Source organism: Sander vitreus, chromosome 5 (assembly GCF_031162955.1).
Source record: "Sander vitreus isolate 19-12246 chromosome 5, sanVit1, whole genome shotgun sequence".
NCBI classification, from domain to species: Eukaryota; Metazoa; Chordata; class Actinopteri; order Perciformes; family Percidae; genus Sander; species Sander vitreus.
Window position 1 is genome coordinate 11,981,283 of NC_135859.1, and position 15,591 is coordinate 11,996,873.

The 15,591-nt window shown below is 42.5% G+C and overlaps 1 protein-coding gene across 1 annotated transcript in view; it reads right to left on the minus strand.

Annotated features, from left to right (window-relative positions):
* Window positions 1–55: 55 nt before the first annotated feature.
* LOC144518040 (sarcoplasmic/endoplasmic reticulum calcium ATPase 2-like) overlaps window positions 56–15,591 on the minus strand; it is a 31,352-nt gene continuing 15,816 nt past the window's right edge. Inside the window, exons 6-20 of the mRNA XM_078250393.1 lie at window positions 15,412–15,492; window positions 14,357–14,442; window positions 13,722–14,186; window positions 9,768–9,856; window positions 9,467–9,569; window positions 8,855–8,986; window positions 8,637–8,756; window positions 7,823–8,041; window positions 7,329–7,664; window positions 6,836–7,056; window positions 6,553–6,755; window positions 6,346–6,431; window positions 5,514–5,647; window positions 5,283–5,400; window positions 56–2,890 (exon numbers count right to left, since the gene is read on the minus strand). Coding sequence (XP_078106519.1) covers window positions 2,621–2,890; window positions 5,283–5,400; window positions 5,514–5,647; window positions 6,346–6,431; window positions 6,553–6,755; window positions 6,836–7,056; window positions 7,329–7,664; window positions 7,823–8,041; window positions 8,637–8,756; window positions 8,855–8,986; window positions 9,467–9,569; window positions 9,768–9,856; window positions 13,722–14,186; window positions 14,357–14,442; window positions 15,412–15,492 — 2,663 coding nt within the window. The 3' untranslated portion in view covers window positions 56–2,620. The remainder of the gene's footprint in view (window positions 2,891–5,282; window positions 5,401–5,513; window positions 5,648–6,345; window positions 6,432–6,552; window positions 6,756–6,835; window positions 7,057–7,328; window positions 7,665–7,822; window positions 8,042–8,636; window positions 8,757–8,854; window positions 8,987–9,466; window positions 9,570–9,767; window positions 9,857–13,721; window positions 14,187–14,356; window positions 14,443–15,411; window positions 15,493–15,591) is intronic.

The following is a 15,591-nucleotide window of genomic DNA, read 5'->3' on the forward strand; positions in this document are numbered from 1 at the left end:
AGTGGTAGACAGCACATTACACTAAATGTTGTTTAATGACACCAGGACCAAACTCTTCATGTATGACACTTTTTTTTTTATTTACCTGAAACTAAAGTTCATGTGACACATTGTACAATCATCTCTGAAAATACAGTACAGCAGTTTGGCAAAAAAAAATGCCAGTGGAGGGAGTGCCTGCCGTTCTCATGGTTAAACGTATGCATCGCTGCACCGCTGCACCGCTCCACATCCGCCTTCCCAGCTATGGCAAAAACTGCACATCTCAGTGCAAAGCAAAAAATATAAAGGCTGTTTAGTTTTTAAATATTCCATTAAAGTATTTCCTTAGGAAAGATGAACTATTTGACGAATGTCTATTCTATATACCAATACTATACATTGTCTATTACACAAGTCTGGTAAAACAGATGGCTGATTCAGCAGACATGCACCATGGAATATTGTACGATTGACTGTACACAGTACCAGGATCTTTGTCTGAAAAGATGGCATGACAATTGTATCCTAATCTAAGGGCTCTTCATGCAAGAGGATGGAAGGGACTGATGGGGTGGCATTGGCTAGTTTTCAGACATTTATTTATTAATGGCCATTCTATAAAAAAGGATGTATGAACTTTCTGAGCCTGTCTTCATATTATTTAACCGACATGCAGCTCTTGTAGGATGTGCTACCCAAAACACACATGCACAACACAAAACAAATCCAAAGTTTCTGCTATGAATTTAGAGAAGAGGTGGGCTTACTTGGCCTTTTCTGCAAAGAAAAAAAAAAAGAGAGGAAAAATCACAATCAGTGGACACAAGAATCACAGGCCAAAGTAAACGCATTAGAGCAGCAAATCATTCAAATTCATCAATACTTATTTTAATTAGAAGAGCAAATATATAAAGGCCATGATATGGGCAGGCAGAAGATTAGATCAAAAGACAAATGGAATAAAAAAAATGATGTATAAATAAAAAATAAAAAATAAAAAAAACAGCACCATGTCCTGTAATGGTGTTGGGGCAATTAAATGTCAGTGTCTATGCCAGTTGCCAAAACATGCAGCCAGACTACAGTCAAAAATAACCGGCACCAGTGACTGGTCCAGTTTAAAATGCAAAAAAGGCGTCTATTTCTACTCAGTGTGTACCTGGCACTTGGTGACATTGAAGGCATTTTTCAAACAAACACCTTCATTTTTCTCCTCTTGTACCATTAAAAGTATATTTAAAAAGAAGAAGAAAAGAGAAGCTGGTCCTATCAAAAAATATGAAGAGCTGTTATTGCTGTCACTGTCACTTTCACATGAGCAATGACAGACAGCAAAGCTGCGTGTGCAACCACATAAAGAGTGCTAGTTAACATGCAGGTCAAAGTGTACTCACTCTGCAGGTAAACGGGGGGCATTGGAAGAAACAACAATTAGAACAAAAAAAAACCACAAAGCACTCGCTGGCCTGGTATTATTGGAGCAGGCAGGCAGAAAGGCTGAGACCACGCTTAAGTAAACTAGTGTAAATGAATGGAGCATGTTGACGGCAACAACTAAATAAATCCACACAGAGATTGTACTTGGTGTGCTATGTACAGATATACAGACTCTTCCAGCGACCGGCCGTCCGTGTTGTGCTCAGTTGATAAGACTAACAGCTTCTTGGTGCCTTTTTACATTTTCAAGTACAGTATGTGCACATTATACATACATTATAAAGAGAACTGTAATTAAGATGCAACATTAAGACTGAGCGTTGAGACTGAATCTCAAAAATCCGACTTAAAACACAATGAAGACAAATGTGTTTTCTTGAAGTAGACAAATTTAACAACAGACTTTTATCAAAAATTGCCCCGTGTCCTACTGGTAACATATCGTTGTCCTCGTTTCCCTCCAATGACAAAAGGAAAAATTTAAAATATATTAGAAAAACATCACAATGTGTGCGAGGGCTTGGTCTCTACTGCAAAACAAAAATGGGTGCTTACCTCAACACTTGATGTTCTATCAAATGACTGTTAAGACAAATGGGTAGTAATGGTCATATTAACAGCATTGAGGTAGCTGTGCTCTGACTAATGCAGAAAATAATGAATGACGACGCATGGAGCTCAAAAATGACTATAGAGATTCATGCCAGGGCAAATATATATATTCAAGTCTTTGCCCCAAAACTAGTATTGTACTATACGGTCTTTAGAATTACATCCTCTTCACACCCAGCATTCTTGTCCCCGCAGCCTTTTCCCAAAAAAAATTACAAAATATTAATTATCATAAAATAGTGTAAATTCTCTGTACAGCTCAACAAATAGCTCAGACACGGTGGGCATCTCTATCTGTTCCAAACAGGGGATCAAAAGAGAGAAAAGCGTGATGGTAAAATAAAACACATGGACATAATGTCAGTCATTAAAATATGACTAATCCCCAGCCCATCTTCCCCCCCCCCAGCCCAAAAATATGTATCGGTGAAAATGTCCTAACTACAAAAGATCTGACAGCAGACAGACTGTCAGAGCAGGTGCAAGTGTTGACTGTAAGTTGTTTTCCGAGTTAATGTAACTGTGTTAGATGTGTGTGTTAATGTCCACTTCACACTGGTGCACGGGGAGGGTGGTGTGCTGGAGTCAGTCAGGGCCACAACATGGCAGACACGTTAGTGTCGGTGCTGTAGATCCACAGCAAAAGGGGCAGGGAGATGGCCACGAAGGGCCAGGAGATGCCCTCGGCACATGCGGACAGAGAGCAGCCTTTGCCGGCCGGCTTCTCCAGCTGTTTACCAAAGTCCAAGTAGTTCCTGGCCACAAACTTAAGCAGCTCGTCCAGCAGGATGACGGGCAGGGAGATCTTCAGCACCATCATCCACTGGGTCGTATCCAGAGGGGTGATCTGGAAGATGACCTGGGAGAGAGCATGACAGCATTCATAATGCAACATTACAGCTACTTTTTTACAGGATTAGGAGTGCACATTGTGTCAGCACGGATCAACCTCTACCCCTCTAAATGTCACCCTACAGTACATAAGTACCACCAGGGGCATGTAGGTGAATGGTAGGGGGCGCCGGGTGGCCTAGTGCAGCGGTTGTCAAAAGTTTTTTCAATAACGTACCCCCTTTGAAACATCATTTTTTCAGCCAAGTACCCCCTGACCAGCGCAAAACTTTTTGGTAGAAAATAATAAAGCCTATATAAAGAGGAGCATAACAGCGCTGCACCATCCGTGTCCGATTCACTAAACAACAACAACCTTGTAACTGAAAAAACACTCATATGCTGTTTCACAGGATTAGAATCCATCACATTCATTATTATAGTATATTAAGTATGGATGACCGATATTTTTGAAATCTCACATATCCCCTGCAGTACTCCAAAGTACCCCTAGGGCTATGTGTTACCCCCATTTTGAGAAACACTGGCCTAGTGCTTGAAGGAATAATTCATCTCGTTGGGAAATAGACGTATTCACTTTCTTGCCGAAAGTGAGATGAGAAGAGTGATACCACTCTCGCGTCTGTTAACTATGAAGCTACAGCCAGAAGATGGTTAGCTTAACTTAGCACACCCTAATAATAGCCCGGTTCTGTCCAAGGAGACACAATCCACCTATCAGAACCTCCGACGTTCACTACCTGACATGTTATATTCCATTTGGTTTAATCCTTACAAAGAACAAAGTGTAATCTGGTTCGTGTACGGGACTTTTTCTTGGCTGGACCAGTGACTTGCTGGAGTTTCTGCAGGCCTGGCAACCTCACAGTGATGACAGGAACTCTAGGAAGTCACAGCGCCAGTCGAGAAACAGTCCAGCACATAACGAGTGAGCTTTAAGTAGATGGATGTGGATTTTAGTGACCTTTGGAGAAAGCCAGAATAGCTTCATACAGTACGGACAGACACGAGAGTGGTATACGTCTTCTCATTTAACTCTCGGCAAGAAAGCAAAGAAGTGCATTTCCCAAAATGTTGAACTATTCCTTTAAGACCCACATTATATACAGGTGCTGGTCATATAATTATTATATATAATTCCATTCAAAAGGTGAAACTTGTATAATGTATACATTCATTCCACACAGACTGATATATTTCAAGTGTTTATTTCTTTTACTTTTGATGATTAGAACTGACAACTAATGAAAACCCCAAATTCAGTATCTCAGAAAATTAGAATATTGTGACAAGGTTCAATATTGAAGACCCCTGGTGCCACACTCTAATCAGATAATTATCTCAAAACACCTGCAAAGGCCTTTAAATGGTCTCTCAGTCTAGTTCTGCAGGCTACACAATCATGGGGAAGACTGCTGACTTGACAGCTGTCCAAAAGACGACCATTGACACCTCGCACAAGGAGGGCAAGACACAAAAGGTCATTGCTAAAGAGGCTGGCTGTTCACAGAGCTCTGTGTCCAAGCACATTAATAGAGAGGCGAAGGGAAGGAAAAGATGTGGTAGAAAAAAGTGTACAAGCAATAGGGATAACTGCACCCTGGAGAGGATTGTGAAACAGAAACCATTCAAAAATGTGGGGGAGATTCACAAAGAGTGGACTGCAGCTGGAGTCAGTGCTTCAAGAACCACCACGCACAGACGTATGCAAGACATGGGTTTCAGCTGTCGCAGTCCTTGTGTCAAGCCACTCCTGAACAAGACACAGCGTCAGCAGCGTCTCTCCTGGGCTAAAGACAAAAAGGACTGGACTGCTGCTGAGTGGTCCAAAGTTATGTTATGTACAAATTTCACTTTTTGAATGGAATTACTGAAATAAATCAACTTTTTCATGATATTCTAATTATATGACCAGCACCTGTACTGTGATCGCAACGTCTCAGATACGCGCCGGGTCTATATTCACGTGAGCCGCGGGGCGTTCGGACAGCCGGGCAGGCAGCGAAACAGCGAGAGCATCCAGTCAAATTACCAAAAGACGCCCCCAAATATCGTATATGTCTCCTCTACAACACCACGGCCAACGAGAGATTCATCTTGGAGGTGGAAAAACATAATAGACAATGCCAGAAAAGAGAAGGCATGGAGTTTAATTACAGGAGTGCTTGGAGTGGAAGGTAGATACCAGCTTAATAAACGCGTGATTGTTCTGTAACGTACGTGTAGAGACAATATAATCTGCGAGTCGGGCAGCAAGACGCTGAGAATCCGGAGAATCAGCGTAACATCCTGCCGTAGCTAACTGGACCATCACGCAGCCAGCTCATTTCTGAGTTTTGTTTTTAAACGACAGCCCCATCTGAGTCATATTTGAATTAACTGGTTTTGTAAAAACTCACAGGCAGAGGTTCCACGTAGAGGATGAGGAAGTGGAGGGACATGGAGAGGCAGATGGCCCCCAGGAGCCAAATGTTCTCCCAGGGTGGCATCCGCAGAAGAGACTGGTTCTCCGACAGACTGGACAGAAGAGAGAACACAGATGGTTATTCATTTATAGTTTGCCCTTCCTTCACTGACTGCAAATGATCCTTAGATGAGAGCTCCGATGTTTCTGAGTGGCACGTATTTACCTGTTGAGAGCATTGCACATCTCAATGGTGACGAGCACAGACAGGGCCATGGTCATTGGGTAGGGCGACTCAAACACGTGGCAATCCAGGCCATCAAAGTCTGGGTTGTCAGGGGCGCACTGGAGGAAGTGGCTCTGCAGGGAGGAAAGCAGGGGAGTGAGGGGGCAGAAAAGAGGGGGGAATATCTGAAGGATGAGCACTCAGGCTATGTTTAGACGGAAACGATCTGAAGAGAAAACGCAAAAGTGGCGTTGCGTTGTGTGAAATTCGATGTAGAGTGCACACCAGGCGGCTAGGTGGTAGTGTGAAGCACTGCCACACAACACCACCAAGTCTGCGCGCCTGCGTAGAACCTTCCTCCTACTTCTCTCCCTTGTAGCGCGAAACCAAAACATGGCGAAGCAAAAGCTGACAATTTTGTCTGGACAGACGAGGAGGTGACACAACAGGGCGTGGACTGGGAATCCTGCCAGTCAAAATATATAGACATATAGACCAAATTTCTTCAGCAGTATCCTGTACCTGGAGGGACGTCATATCCACACGAAAAAGACGCCATCTGTAAAGCTGAAAGCCATGCGGACCAAGTATAGGAGGATTGGCCATAGGCGAGTAATCACTCTATATTTTGATTTATGTAACGAGAATATGGGGTGGGTCGCCAGCCACCACAACAACAGAGGCTGCAGACTTTTTGCATTTTACGCGACGAGCGTTTTTAAGATTTCCACTGTGGAGGGTTGTTTTTTTAAGACCCAATAAATAAAATATTTTTTACGTTTTCACCCGCGAGTGTTCTCGTGTAAACAGGGCCTCAGACAGGCAAACTTACCAGCTGGTACAGAGTGAGTTGAGGTCCATCTTCAGAGACCGTAAACCACCAGGCAGCAGCTCCCACTGTGGCCGCACCCACATAGCCTATGAGCAAAGACACCAAACATCATTATACACAAATGACTTATTTGTCAAACTGCATGAAGGCAAATCAAATATTCTTCTGATGCTATTATCCTTCCATTCCTGTCCATTATCAACTTACATCCAATGGCCAGGTATCTGAAGAAGAGCCAGCCAGAGATGAGGGGCTCCTTAGCATTACGAGGAGGCTTCTCCATTATGTCCAGGTCTGGGGGGTTGAAGCCCAGGGCGGTGGCAGGGAGGCCATCAGTCACCAGGTTGACCCAGAGCAGCTGAACAGGTATCAGAGCCTCGGGGAAGCCTAGCGCCGCAGTAAGGAAGATGCTATCAGGAGAAATAACTCCAGTTAGCAACTGTACTTACACAAAATCAAAAATAAATACAATTCTAGGGTCATGACTCACCAGACGACCTCTCCCACGTTGGAGGAGATGAGGTATCTGATGAACTGCTTCATGTTATTGTAGATAGCTCTGCCTTCTTCAACGGCGGCCACGATGGAAGAAAAGTTGTCATCGGCGAGGACCATCTCAGAGGCTGACTTGGCCACGGCAGTGCCAGAGCCCATGGAGATGCCAATCTCTGCCTTCTTCAAGGCGGGGGCATCATTCACTCCATCACCTGTCTGTGGAGACATATTTTGTTACAGAAGAGTGATTTCTTTGCTCTAACACAAGCAAATCAATCCAATTTACATGACATTTCCAAGGCCAACAAAGACAGGACACCTACAGGTTTCAACATGTTTCATATATTTTAATGCTAACCAAGAATGGAATTAAGACCAACTTCACAACCAAAATAAAGATGCTTCTAAACCCAGGCTAGTTCAAATAAAATGAGAAAACACTGATGATCAGTAGGAAACTCTGCATAATCAGATTTCTGACTTCGTACCATAGCAGTGATCTCGTCAAATCCTTGCAGGATCTCAACAATCTTGGACTTATGGGAAGGCTCGACGCGGGCAAAACAGCGAGCGTTAGTCACAGCATCACGCTGAGCAGCGGGCGAAAGTTCGTCAAACTCCCGCCCGGTGAAGGCCATTTGCTCGACATCATCCTCCTCGCTCAGGATGCCAATGCGACGGCAGATTGCCACAGCTGTGCCCTTGTTATCTCCTGTGATCATGATGACGCGGATGCCGGCTTGGCGGCACAGCTTGATGGAGGCGGCCACCTCCTGTCTGGGAGGGTCCAGCATGCCGACACAGCCGACGAAGGTCAGGTCGGACTGGAGGCAGAGAGACAAAGACGTGACTGAATGTTGGGGCTGAAAAGAATACTCCACAAGTAGACACCAAATACAGCTAGGTTTATTCAAACATCCAAACAATTGTACCAGACGTTAGCTGGAGAGAAGGAAAAAAAAAAAAAGAGAAGAAAACTCACCTCGTACGCTGCGAATTTGAGAGGGTCTGACAGAATCATGTCCTCCATTTTGGGTGGGCTGTCTCGTGTGGCAAGAGCCAGGCACCTAAGGGTGTCACGACCTGTCCCGTACTCACGGATCACAGACATGATCTTTTCCTTGATTCCTTTGCTTAAGGGAACTTTGCTGTTGCCAACTCTGACGTGGGTGCACCTCTCAATAACTCCCTCTGGGGCCCCCTGTGGAGTAGAGCAGAGGAATAACATATTCACAACATGGTAGCAGACTGTCAGCAGTGGTGGAAGAAGTATTCAGATCCTTTATTTAAGTAAAAGTACTAATACCACACTGTAAAAATTAGTAAGTAAAAGTCCTGCATTGAAAGTACTGTACGTATCAACAGAAAAATGTACGTATGTAAGTATGATATGTAAAAGTACTGAATGCAGAAACATCTACATATTTTAGAAAACGGAAATAATCAAAACTGTTCTGTCAATCAACTTAGTGTTCAATCGTCTAATCATTTCTGCTGTACTTGTAGGCCGTTATACTGTTGGGTAGTTTAATTTATAATAAAACATATTTTATTTTGTGTGAAAAAAATCAGAATTTGTAAAGTATCTAGTAACTAAACATTTCTCTTTGAAATGTAGTAGAGTAGAAGTAGAAAGTAGCATTAAAAGAAAAGACTCAAGTAAAGTACAAGTACCTCAAATTCGTACTTAAGTACAGTACTTGAGTAAATGTACTTAGTCGCATTCTAACACCGACTGTCAGGCATCAAAAGCAAAGCTATCGACCAGTCCTCCGTACATGTTTCTTTCAGTATACCTTGACAAACATCTTGCCCATGGAAGAACGAGACTTGTTGGGGGTGCAGTAGACAGACATGGACTTCCTGTCTCTGGAAAACTCCAGGGTGACCTCCTTCTTCATCAGCTGCTTGATCACCTGCTCAGACAAAAGGACAGACGGAGTGAGAAAAACCCGCTGAGTGGGAGCGGTAGAAATGTGCAGCGTGTGCAGGTGAGGGAGCTGGTGTCACTCACGGAGTTGCAGGCATTAGCTCTGTCAATCTTGGACAGGTTGTGGACTTCAGTGTCGAAAACGTTCATCTTCTCCACCAAACAGGTCAGCGCGGTCTCTGTGGCCTCACCCACCTTCTCGTACACACCCTTCACCTGAAACATCCAAAAACATTCATGGTAATATTTTTGCCTCATTAAAAAAAAAAAAAAAAAACCTTGCACACTCATTGGATACATTTTAGGTTTGCCCATAGAGCTTATTTCACTCAACATATAAGAATGCAATACTTACAAAGAATGAAACCCAACAACGTCCCACTAAACAGTTGTTTTAGTGTCTATGTTTGTAACAGTTTATGACTATGTTTTGGTAAAGTACATCTGTTAAAGGTCCCATATTGTAAAAAGTCAGATTTCCATGTCTCCTCTCCTATCACGTTTACTTTGTACTGGAGTGGTGTGAGTTTGTGTTACTGTCTATTAAGTCCTTAACACACACACACACACACACACACACACACACACACACACACACACACACACACACACACACACACACACACACACACACACACACACACACACACACAACACACACGTCTGACATGTAAAGTAGGAAGGCAGGGTTCAGACCTCGTTGAAGTCCAGAGAGGAGTCATTGCACAGGGCACAGATTGTAGCCAGTTCAACCAGGGCATCATGCTGGGAGGTTTTCACTGGTTTACCATCCTGGTACCTGAGGGAAAGTACAAAGTATGAACCTGTGTCTGTATGTGTGTGAGTGTACAGTTCATATAACATTAAAAACCTTATCTATTGTTGCATTCAAATATCCATACTTCCTTTAACCTACAATTCAATGAGTCAATCAATGAGATATTTTCAGCTTCATTCATTGTTTTGCCTGTTACAGAGTCAGCTGTAAAGTACTCACACTTCTCCCTCAGGTGCGTAGGTAGAACCTGTGATGGTGAACTCTGACAGAGCGCAGCTGTCACCTTCAGCTTTGTTGACAACAAACATCTGGAGAACAAGAGAGCAGGTGGGACAAAAACAAAATGTGATTTATTTTCAACGCAGACACCATTTGATTACTGACACAGCAGGTGGCAGCAGAAACCACAGAAATCCCAAGCAGACCTTAAGAGTGAGAGCTCTTTTTGACAGTAGATTAGCCTGCAGTGTTACAGTGTCTCTCTGTGAGGCCTGGGCTGGGTGGCACGCTGCATAATGTGAACAAGGGTGTTTAGTTTTTCTCCATAAGTAAACAGAAGAGACTGCCAAGGAGCGATTAAAGAGAGACGCTGTGCCCAAAAGGAAGAAGCCGCAGTGCCAGGCCTGCTCCTGCAGTGTCATCCTCACAGACACACAGCTAGTCAGGGATTGGTTATATCAGAACATGGGTGACGACAACCAGTCAAGCCCTCCTCAAACCAGCAAATGTAAAATCCTGCTGCTGTTTTTCTCTGATGATTAGAGACTTATTTTATGAACATTAGTTTTAGTACTTGAAACTGATAAATACTTGCTCTTGGGGGGAATTGAGTGTTGCCTAGACCTACTCTGTCTGTAAAGTATCCTGAGATAACTTCAATTTTTTTTGTTTAAGGTACATTTTTGGGTATTTTTAGGCCTTTATTTGATATGACAGCCCGAGACAGGAAAGGGGTGAGAGAGGGGGAACGACATTCGCTGCGGCAAGGGCTGAGTCCCTGCACATATGGGGCGCACGCACAACCAGACGATTACCATATAACACATAACGCGCTAATATAGTATGTCCTCCTAACTGACCAAATCCCTCTTTCAGGAAGCAAAACACTGCGTAAGACAAGAAGACAATATTGGGCTGTGTTCATAATCGCATACTAAGATAATATTCATACTAAGATACTATTCGTACTAAGATAATATTCGTACTAAGATAATATTCGTACTAAGATAATATTCGTACTAAGAGACTATTCATACTAAGATACTATTCATACCAAGTATGACATAAAATTGAGTATGTAGTGCGTTCCAACTGCACAGTATGTGAATTTTGTGTACGTGAGAAATGTCAGGATGTATTAGATTAGCAAAAATTTCTGAGTATAGATTTGGGCTCACTGGACATACTCAACCGCCACAAAATGCATTGCAGATCTTCAGACTGTCCATTGGCAGACTGTGAGGTTAAAATAGTTAACTGTTGGATAAAATAATTACGAAAGATGGCGAGTGATGTTAAGCTACAGTTAAGAGTAAGTCAAATTAAAGTAGAGTAAAGTATAATGTGGGAGCTTACACAATGTACTGTAAAAAAACAACATTTAACAATAAAATATTAAATAATATTAATTAGACTTAAAATAATACTGGAACATTTTAAATTGAGTGGAAGAGGTAATGTTGATTTACATTTTTGATAAACTATTTTCATTCAACGGCAGCTGTCATCATGTCGTTGTCATGTTGTCATCGATGCAGTCATGTGATGCAGAGAAGACGTACTGCTGAGTTTACTTTAGTGCGAACAGTCTGCTGCTAAATGGTATACTTAATTGTCAATTTAGTAGGCAGTCTGCAGGACATACTGATTGAGTATGTAGTAGGGCGCCAGCTATCGATTATTTTATTAGTTGAGTATTCTACGGATTCTTCCATCGATTAATCGGATAAGACATACTTTTACTTTATTAAAGAGATACTGTAGATATTTATTGCCACTGTGCTCAAGAGTACAATGAAAAAAACCGGTTAGACTCTCTTCAGCAGTGTGCATACAAGTTGAATACATAGAACCAAAGTTGAATAAATAGAAAAAAAAGACTTATAGAGGAAACAGTGGTTTGTTTGGCTGAAAATACAATAGGCAGTGCAGCCCTACCCTGCCTAAAAGATATTTACACCAGATGCTGCAAGAAAAAGGCTAGGAGAATCATTAAAGAGACAAACCACCGGGGTAATGGCCTTTTTTCTCTGTTAAGGTTGGGAAGAAGGTCAGCAATCTATGCTCAGGAGGAGCTTCTACCCTCAGGCCACTAGGATCCTAAATGGGGACACTATGGATGCACGATAATATCGGCACGACATCAGTATCGGCCGATAAAAGCTTAAAATGATCATCATCGGCATCGCAGATATGAATATTTGCTGATAGGGTGGCTTGTTTATTATGCGCACATGACGACCGCGAACGTAGCATGAGCGCCAGCAACTTAAACTTCCAACATGTCGGCTGTGTGGAGGTATTTCGAGATATGTAAAACAGATAACAAACTATTTGCAGTACTTGTAAAGCACAAGTGATGCGAGGAGGCTTAAAACAACACTTGTTCCACACTACAAATATGATTACGCATCTTAAGATCCGTCATCCTGAGCAGCACCGAGACTTTGAAAAGTAAGAAGGAAAAAACGCCGGCAAAAACCCATCAGCAGCCTCTACTTCAGTCCTTTGACAAAGCTAGAAAATACAGCAGCGACCATCAGCTCAGTGTCCTCAGGGTGTAAGCCACCTCATCCGCCAAGTCCGCTGGGTAACGAGAAAAACTCGGGGATCGCCGCCGGGCATGGTGGATGAGCTCTCATCTCAAGTAGCAATCATATTGGTTTTACATTAAATGATAACTCTACCTTGTGTCGGAACCGCTCTGCCGGACTAGGTGGTAACGTTAGACTGGATGCTTTCTGCTTAAGCACTGACGCTGTGCTGTTGTGACAAGCTAGTTCGGTTTTACACGCTGCAGCGTTTTCGTTTTGTTTCAGCTTGAAATGATGATTTGGACACTTTCTGTCGTTTTCTCTGGCTATTTTCTTTCTCTTCTTCCATTTTGCAATCTCCGCCGTCTTCGTCACACCACACCGTTGAGACACGTTGTGTGGCAGTAATAATCATCCATGCGGAAACACAGTTGGCTGTGTACAGTTAAATGAATTATACAAGCTTCAATGCAAAAAAAATGCATCAATAATTTTAGTAATCAAATTACTTCGGAATCGTTTCAGCCCTAGTATAAAGTACGCTAGTATGCGATTTCGAACACAACCATGGTCCAACTGCATGCAGGCTTATGTTCTTTTTTATTCATTAGCTTCTGTTGTTAATTTATCATTAAATGTTGCATGTATATGTGAAATAAATGCTTGCATTTTTACTTCAATATTGATAAAAAAGCGTTTTTATTACGAGACAGGAGTGTAAATTCAAGTAGCACACCTCTTTTAGAGGTTTGTCCTGAGAGCAAATGTTTTCTCTTTTCAGTAGTTTAATATATGGCTCTTTGTGAATCACTATAAATCACTGACAACAGCCGTAATTGCACAATCACAAGGCTATTTAATCATGGCAAGTACAATATCTGTCAGATAAAATCGGTAAATTAATGCCACGGTCTAATTCAGGCTGTGCCAAAATTCGGAGAAAGCACTGAACAGTCAACAAAAGAGGATTTAACTTTAATAAATGCTGAAATGTCTTAATGTGGGGACAGGTAGTGCTGGGTTGCCACTCGCAGACACAGAGCGAGAAAGGAACTACAGGCTGGCTGGGTGACGCAAGGTCCGTTATGCAACAGCAGCACTGCAAGTCATCCGACAGCTCAATGTACATTAGAAGAGCGGCAGTATGTTGCATTCTTGTTCAATAACCTGAATACCTGATCACAAGGAACACTCCCCTCTCTCTGTTTGCACAGACAGTATTAACATTTTTGCTGACATATGTATTGAAAGTGACTGACAGTCAGTTTCTCTAACTGCTGTCATCTTGTTCATTCACCAGACAGGGACAACAAAGAAGACAAAGCACTGATGACCAAACTGCTCAGCAATGCACCAAGAGAGAGAGTGAGTGTGAGTGAGTGTGAGAGAGTATGAGTGTGAGTGAGTGAGTGAGACTCACTCTGCACACAGACATCTGGTTGGTGGTCAGGGTTCCCGTCTTGTCAGAGCAGATGACAGAGGTGCAGCCCAAGGTCTCCACGGATGGCAGGCTGCGCACGATGGCGTTCTTTTTGGCCATGCGGCGGGTGCCCAGGGCCAGGCAGGTGGTGATGACGGCAGGAAGACCCTCAGGTATGGCGGCCACTGCCAGTGCCACGGCGATCTTGAAGTAGTAGACGGCGCCGCGGATCCAGGAGCCTCCATGGACGGGGTCGTTAAAGTGGCCGATGTTGATGATCCACACGGCGATGCAGATGAGGGAGATGACCTTTGACAGCTGCTCGCCAAACTCATCCAGCTTCTGCTGCAGGGGCGTCTTCTCCTGCTCCGTGGCCGCCATCTCGTCACGGATCTTACCGATCTCTGTGTTAACACCCGAGGCCACGACCACACCCACGGCCTTTCCAGATGCAATGTTAGTACCCTGAAATAACAAGTAATATACATGTAGGCTCAAGTACATCTGGTAGCATCTCGCACATCTTGAAATAACAACAGGAGCGACTTTTTCCAGGAAGTTAACAGAAACTACACAAACAAGGGGTTGAAGGACATCAACAGGATGTGTGATAACGTGTGCAGAGTTAAGCTTACAGAGAAGAGCATGTTCTTCTTGTCCTGATTGACAGCACGAGGGTCGGGCACAGGGTCGGTATGTTTGATGACCGAGATAGATTCACCTACAAAGACGACAGAGGGCAGTGGGTTAAATCAGTTTGCATTTTCCTCAAATAGGAACAAAGCATGGGCAATTATCTCTACAGTGAGAGATCTATGGTCATTCACATGCTCATGAATGTTTCAATTCAGAAGCAAACATGCTAATTAAAAACAGCGCCATGATACATGATACAAATGCTCTTGTGGTTCTTCAAACACAGCTGGAGGATTGATCCATTTATCTCGGATGAGAGTATCGTGGATAACTTTGTGCTCTTATTTTGATAAAAAAAAGGAGCATCAGTGTAGAGTGCTGTAGCCTCGAATGAAACAACCGATTTAACTCAGTGTGTGCCAGTAACTATTGCATTTGTGACCCATTCCGCTTATAGCAGCCAAAGATACATTTTTAATTAAAGAAATAAGTGGCCATATGTGAAAATAAATTCACTGGCAAGGCGAATAAAGAGCTTTAAAGGGCAAGGTGGTAATATTTAAGTCTTTGTATAAAACCAATGAGCAACTAAGCAATTAAGTAAAAGACGGCTGACATCCAAATTCTTAGCTAAGCTCAAAAACCTATTTATTATTGAATAACGAGCATAGGTTCAAAGATTTAAATGTGTTCAGTGAAATGCAGGATGACATAGTCTTGATGTTGTGCTAAAAACGTTAGCGTGCAATAATAATAATAATAATAATAATAATTAGAAAAACATTCAAAATAAGACTTAGAAAAAACATATACAGGGCAAAAAATAAAAGATAACAAAATGATATACAGTTTGTAGCTCTCCAGTGTGTAAAAATGTACAATTAGCATATGTCACAGTTGTAAGCGAACAAATCAATAACATTTGATGGTTAAAATGATTTAGAATGACCCATGTTATCAGGAGAAATTATTGACAAAAAATAAAATAAAAAATAAAAAAATGGCACAGGAAAATAATTTGATGGCTGTGATATCATCAGCAAACACGTCTTACCGGTCAGAATGGACTGGTCTACCCTCAGAGTTGTTGATTTGATTGAACAGATACGGATGTCAGCAGGCACCTTGTCTCCAACTATAACCAAACAGAAGAGAATACACACAAACAAAAATGCAAAAGCATGAGGAGCATGAACATGCAGAAACATTTGAAAGGATTTTAAATTGATTCTGC